The sequence below is a fragment of the Palaemon carinicauda genome, chromosome 5, assembly GCF_036898095.1.
Source record: "Palaemon carinicauda isolate YSFRI2023 chromosome 5, ASM3689809v2, whole genome shotgun sequence".
NCBI classification, from domain to species: domain Eukaryota; kingdom Metazoa; phylum Arthropoda; class Malacostraca; order Decapoda; family Palaemonidae; genus Palaemon; species Palaemon carinicauda.
In genome coordinates this window covers 61258492-61265991 of record NC_090729.1, presented here as the reverse complement: position 1 = coordinate 61265991, position 7500 = coordinate 61258492, and the positions used below count along the sequence as shown (strand labels likewise).

The 7500-nt window shown below is 35.4% G+C and overlaps 1 protein-coding gene across 1 annotated transcript in view; it reads right to left on the bottom strand.

Annotated features, from left to right (window-relative positions):
* LOC137640453 (uncharacterized) overlaps positions 1 to 3345 on the bottom strand; it is a 3609-nt gene extending 264 nt beyond the window's left edge. The window contains exon 1 of the mRNA XM_068372993.1: positions 323 to 3345. Coding sequence (XP_068229094.1) covers positions 1355 to 3298 — 1944 coding nt within the window. The 5' untranslated portion in view covers positions 3299 to 3345 and the 3' untranslated portion in view covers positions 323 to 1354. The remainder of the gene's footprint in view (positions 1 to 322) is intronic.
* Positions 3346 to 7500: the final 4155 nt, after the last annotated feature.

The following is a 7500-nucleotide window of genomic DNA, read 5'->3' as shown; positions in this document are numbered from 1 at the left end:
CCTTCAAAAACTTATATTTATATATAGGAACATTACTTCCATGAAGCTGATCCTAGAAATTAGATTTTCGAGACGTTAAAATAAACGAATAGTATCCGAAGATAAAACAAATTACTTACAAATTATTATGTAGTTTTTTATGCTTCAATAGGTATATATTTAGTTTAATAAGATATGTTAATATGAATCAGTAAATATAACGATTAAATTCAGGACTATTAAGCAAGTTTGCAAATAAGTGTGCCATCATTTCCATTGGTGAAATGATAAGAAGGCTAGGATCACTTTAGAAATAGACACCCATCATTTCGTTGTGACGTACCTTAAAGCCTTATCGGCACCTCGGAAGTTCGGCAATAAATGAAGTATATCCTGTGTCTAAGATGGTAAGAGACATGTCTTCGTTGCTGGCAAGACTTGAGCAGGAGCGGTGATTTGGGCACAGTTCGTTGTAATTAGCCGTCCATTATTAATATAACCGTCGAGCTTGAAAGAAAAGCAACCGGCTCTATGTTGATTCCACCAACCAAACCAACTAACTGACTGGTACGAATTTTCCAAACGGACTCCACTACGACTGTCTCAGCTGCTCAGCGTTTCCTTTCCTCGGAAAACAAAAGAAACAAACAGTAGTAACTGCTCGTTAACAGTTGTTATACCTTCGAGACTTAAAAGGTGTTTACCGTCACAACGAAAATATAATTACATATTCCCTTTATAAGCTCGAAGTAAACATAGAAAAACTCAATTAAATTTACTAAATTATACTAATGATTACATTATTCAAATTAACAATAATTAAACCAAATATTAAACCTTTAAGAACGCATTATATAAGAACAATGATAAATAGAAGAAAAACATAAGTGATGTAATAATTTTACATCATTTTCAACACTCCAGGGAAGGGATTCAGTCTTTTTACAAAACATGTAAAAAGTTGAATTTAAAATGAAAACATGCATATTTACAATTACATATTTACAAAGTTATCAAACCATCTCAGTCTTTGAGCACATGCCTAGTCCTTTTCTCTGACTCGACTGCTGCCCTTCTCCTTGATCTTCCTCTAAATTTAGGTTTGGCATCTAATTCCTCATTAACTGAAGGATTGATCTCTTCAGCAATATCGGTTTTTAAAAGAGGGATGAGACTGGTTATATGCCTTTTCACCAGCTCATTTGTTTTACCTTTCAAAACGATAGCATTAGTCACCTCACCACTTGTATTCTTAATTACCTCTGTAATTTTTCCCATAGGATAGTTAAGGGGTTTTACATGAGTCTCTTTGATTAAAACAATATCACCTACATTAAGATGCTGATGATGACAAGGACGATATCGGTCCTTCTTATCAACTGCCTGTTTTATTAGGGTAGCTAAAAACTCCGAATGATAATTGTCTGAGATTTTTTCTGATTGCTTTTAGTTTTTGATAATTATTCTTTATCCTTTCTGACGGGGTGGTACCAAGAATGTATTCAAGATCAATCTCAGGATCAGGCTGTAGATCAGGAATGACATTGATGGATAAGAGATCATAGCCATGAATAAGCCTTTCCGGAGTGATAGGGTGAGGAACAGGCTCGTTGCTCGAATCCCTTAATGCCTCTTTAAAAGCAATTGGTCGCTTATTCACCAAGTGACAAGTTTGACTAACAAAAAATTCAAAATCTCTAAATTCTAGAACATTTGTACCAATGGACTTATTTATCAAATGTTTGACCATCTTTATACATATCTCTACCAAAGAACCCATCTGACTGCAGCCTTTAAAATACCGATCAAATTTTATCGATTGTACACCAGCCTCATCAAAATGCCTCTGGGTTTCAGGATCTTTAAGAAAATCCATTATGATGTTACCTCCGGCTACTATCTGTGTGCCTAAGTCACTTACACAAAACTGTGGCAATCCATAATCAAACGTGTGAAGCGTAAAAGAACGAAGGAATTCTTTAACAGACATATCCACGCAAATCTTCAAATTGACTGCTCGAGTAAACATACAGGTAAGGCAAAGAACCCACACTTTTAGCTTTCTATGTTCCTGTTTAACAGTATAAGGACCAAAGTAATCTATGTACACATACCCAAAAGGAATCTCAGAAGGATGCAATCTAACATCACGATATGGGGACTGATTCAGTTTCACAGAACGACCATTATACCTTTTGCACGTAACACAATCCTTAAGGACATTTTTAACAACTGAGAAATAGTGAGGTATCCAAAACTCTTTCCGCAGCTCTGCTAAAAGTGAATAACATCCAGCATGTTTCAGCCTTACATGCAAATCAAGAATTATCAACTTTGTTAACTCACTATGCTTGTGCAAAAGAATAGGGAAATAGCATCTTTCACCCTCTTTCCACCGATCACATTTGCTTCTCACCCTCAGAATTCCAACCTGATCAGGATAAACATTAAGCTGACTGACAAGATTGGGTATGTTCTTGACCCTTTTCAAATCAGACCCAAAATAATCAAAGACTTCAGGGAAATAGACAAGCTGATCTTTCAAAATTATGTGCATAACAGCCTCTTTGTAATACCCAGATTCAATAACCATCAAATCCTTACAAGTTGGTCTGTTCAACTTTGTGCGAGCCTTCCACTTATTCCAACATCTCAGAACCCTAGCAATTACAGCCACTAAATGGCGAAAGTCAGAATATCTGTTTGGAGAAACTAGATATTCAGATGATATGGAAAGTTTATTGCACTGTATATTATAACTACCAACGTCTTTGCTTTCAACATTATCATCATTGATCTTGAATAAAGGATTCGGGATGGTGAAACTCAGTACATTTTGACTTATTGCTACATCACTTGACTGAATTTGTGGTCCTGAGAAATAGTTAGTTTTCTTGAGTTGTTTGTATGATAAACATCTAGTTATGCAATCCCCAGGATTATTCTGCCCACTTGTGAAGGTAAAGTTCACAGGGAAGATTTCACAAAGCTGATTTATACGATGTAACCTATTCAATATAAAATTGGATTTTCCCTGCATTTTATCAAGTTTACTAGCATAGGAATTTACCCAAGTTAACACTACCAAACTATCAGAATACAAAGTCAGTGCTTTAATGTTAATGGGAATGACACATGCAGGACCAGACAGTTCTTTATAAAGTTCCATAAGCATCTCTGTACCTAAACTAATAGCCTGCAACTCCAGGGAAGGGATTGATTTAGTCTTCAAATTTGTGTTCACAATTCTGTTTTTGGCCAATACAAAACTAACCTTACCTGTATCTATATTCTCAATATAAAGTACGGCTCCATACATGAGACTACTTGCATCAACACAAGCTAGTATCCTATAAGATGCATCTCTTTCCCCTACAAACCATTCTACCATAATTTCTGGAGTTGCATTAGCTTGTCTTGAAATACAGTTCCTCTTTCATTCGCTCTTGTGACAATGGATCATCCCATCCAAGTGATTTGTCACACTGTAAGCCATGCATAAAAACTCTAGATCTGTTAAAAACTGGTCCATTGAAATTATATAAATTAAAATTAGAGGCTATCGACCTGAGAATTAAACGTTTTGTATTGGCTGATCGCTCAAGAGCAATAGGTCTAGTTGACAATATATCATCTTGCCTATGCCACTGCAAGCCTAAAAGTTTAACTTTACTGTCAGTTTTGTTTTCAAGACCAGCATCAATATCCTCCTGAAGTGAACTATCATTAGTAACAATTTGTTGTAATTCCATCTTATAGGGCTCAAAAATAGATGGCAATAACTGATAAGCCCATTTCAAAGTTGATGAATCACTACAAGTGAAAGCACCATTATCCATATAAAATAATTGATAAATCAACCTTTTCAAACATACAACCTCCTCAGAATTCCCTTCAGTATCTAGGACCAAAATCTTGTATAAACTCAACATCAAAATTGTTGGTGAACATCGTAATCCAAAACTCAATCGCACATTCTTATACCCCACAAGAGAAAAATCTCCTTTCTTTACATTACGATACCAAAGAAATAGTAATTTATTCTGATCAGAGGGATTCAGCTCTATTTGGTTAAAAGCTTTCCGGATGTCAAAGCATAGAAGCTTAGACCCAAATCTCAGGTGTAAAAGAGCTGAAGCAATCTTTTGGTTTAAACAAGGTCCAGAATGTATACTCTGATTATGACTAACAGTAGCTGGCTTAGACAAATCTTTTTCACAAATATTCGAGAGAAAAACTACTCTATACTTAGTGGTCTCCCTGTTTAGTTTAAACACACCCATGTGCGGTAAGAAACTATGCTCAGGATGTTCCTCCATATACTGATCCAAATTTGGAATCCTCTGTATTATACCAAGTTGTTCTTGTTCTTTAATGGCATCATCCATCAAATGTAAATGAAGCTCATTCTTTCTTAACTTTTTCAAGTTAGATTTTAGCACAGCTTTAGCAAGATTGTAATTCCTACCAAGAAGATGAGATACTTTACTGTTCCATAAAAGAGGCATGGATATCCTGCCCTTTTCAGTACGAACAGAATGATTCAAAGCAAATCTAACAAGTTGATCATTGACCTCTGAAGAGCAGTTTTCGAATTCTAATTGGTCATAGTTTAATACCTTCTTCTCATCATATTTCATGAGAACTTCGTTTGCAGCTTTATTCAATTCAGTCTCCGAAATACTTCCATCATCTTTCAACACTGCAAAATTTGATTCAACATCAAGAGTTACCTCCTCTTCCATAAAGTTTGAATCATCACACAAGATGCTTGAACCAAAGCCTACATAGACAACAGAAGACTCTACAGACAAATAAGTAGAAATGTCCGAATTATTACCATTGTATGAGGCATAATTTAAATCAGGTAAGTATTTCAAATTAGAAATAGTGTTCTGCAGATTACCCAGTAGCATAACCCCTAGAGCACATTGACTATAGACAAAGGGAATCGGCTGACCAAAATTTACCATTGAGCTCAAAAGACAATACATAGAATTTGTACCTAATATGAAATCAATGTTATTGATCTCCTCCTGATGGTTTAACAATTGATTGTCTGCCAAGACAGCCTTTCTCAATAAACGCAGTTGTAATCCTAGAAAGCTGTGGAAGTTTCAAATTTATATCAATAGATGGTACACAAAGTGCTTCAATCTTGAACCTTTCCTTACCTATCTCTACCTCTACTTCCACAAGCTTAGTTACATACTGCTTACTCGAGTTAAAACCGTTAACAGTCAAATGTACCCTTTCTTTTAACACCTTGAGATTACTAGTATTGGCTACAGCTTCCGTAATAAAATTAGTCTGGCAACCACTGTCTACAAGACACCTAATCTCGACCCGGTTACTTAGGTAACAAGTAAAAGTAGGCAAAATTGACTCTGTACTGGTAGTCCGTAAAGCACCTACTGATAGAATCATGCCACTAGAAACCTCCTCTTTGGGAGCAGATTTACAGTTTTTCCCTTTTTTGGACACTTTTTGACTCTGAGAGGTAACAGGGGTTGCTTCGATTTTATTGGTGGCACCCAGTAAACTCCTTTCTTCATTTCCATTTATACACAGATAGGTAAAATGCCATTTTCCACAATGAAAACATTTCTTTCGAAAAACAAAATTACAAGATTCGGTGGAATGATTGGCTTTAGCGCACTTTAAACATCCTCCAATTTCCTTCAATTTGTCAACTTTGGCCTTTGGACTATCATAATACTTACACTTATAGATAGGATGGGAAGAGTCTCTTTCCTTGTCTAAAGCACATAAAGTACACTTAACTGAAGGCCCGTTAGTCTTGCTAAAATTGACATTAGTAGCCAAATTTGTTGTTGAAGATTTGATATTAAAACCTTTAGAATGATTCTTTGAATGGAAATTCTGGGTAGCTAATGAATATCGTTCTGCTGCCTCAAAAAATTTATCCTTTATTTCATCCAATGAAGGTCTGGTCTTATTTGTTATGATAGTCAACTGATTTTTGAAAGTATCATTCAAACCTTGCCAAAAGAAATAATTCAAAAAGTCATTAGTTTCAATTTTTTGCAACTTAACAGATTCAATACAGTTTTTCATCTGACTAATATAGGAAAATGGATCTGTGCTGTACGTTAATCTCATCTCTGCTATTTGTTTAATAGTATTGAATTTCTGCAGCGAACCAGAAGCCAAAGCTGCTAACAAAAGTTCCTTGGCATCATTATAAGTCTGTTTATCCACTTCAAGTGAACTCAACAAAACGGAAGCACGCCCCGAAACTTGTTGCTTTAACAACAACAACTTATCCCTATCCTTAAGCTGAAAGGAGCCTGTGGTATCCTCAAATTCTGCTAAGAATTTGTTTATATTTTCCCCTTCAGTGCTACTGAAAGTAGGAAGGGGAGCAGTAGGACTCTTAAGCAAACTCCTTGCAGCATCTAAGGTACTAGAAGTGAAAGAGACAGTATCTTCAAGGAAGGCTAAAATTTCATTGAGTTTATCAATATAAGATTCACAATTCGCCAATTCCACTGTAAGTTTATCACTACTTTCTTCCTCTTGCCATATCAAGGCTTGAATTTTGCTATCATGGTCCCTCAAGTCATCAAGATACGATTTAAACTTAGCTTTGAGGACATGTTTCTCAGAGGTGGTTTTAGTTTGGAGTGAAATCTTATTGTTATAATACTTTGTCACTTGTCCTCGGATATATTTCCGACTATTGATTAAAAGAGACAAATTAGACATGATTACAAACTTTTATTTTTTCTGTAACAAAACCTCAAACAATCTTTCATCAATTTAGATAGATAATTTAAACCTACTGTATTTAAATGTACCGAATCTCTATACAACCTCTGGTTATCTAATCTCCCCTGGCTTTCCACCCTAAACAGAAAATCTTTACACTTTAAACCTAGTACAAACTTATTGAAATAGCGTCTAAGTAATTTATAGTGTTCTGTAAGAGGGGCATCAAACCTATTCCTGTTTACATGAAACCTCAGCTCTACTTGCGAGGCAATATGGCAAGTATTTGGTAGTTTTTCACGAACTAAGATATAAAATGCTCTGCAATTTTCTTTGACTAAGGATAAGTCTATGTCAGCTTTTAAGTCATTACCTCCCAGATATACAATTAAATAGTCAGGATTATAAGATACCAAAGGATCTAAAAGACTAGTATTGTTAAGAAAGATGGAAAATGTGGCACCTCTCCAACCAAAAAATGACACTTCAAATTTCACATTATCAATTTTTATTTCTGATCCCTCAAATCTCCTTTCGAGATCAGAAACATATGAATGTCCAAAGACTGCCAATTTCATAACAACCACAGATCAGTCAATGTCATCCAAGAAAATGTTGACGACGAAAATGAACAGTACAAAATAGAATAAGAAAATTTCAAATACAGAACAAGCCCAAAAACCACTCCTACTCTCATCCAAACCAAGCAACCAAACCGAACTCCTTATTTGCAATCCTGTCACGGTCGCCATCTTGAAAAAAGTTATCTATACAGGAAATTTTAGTAAT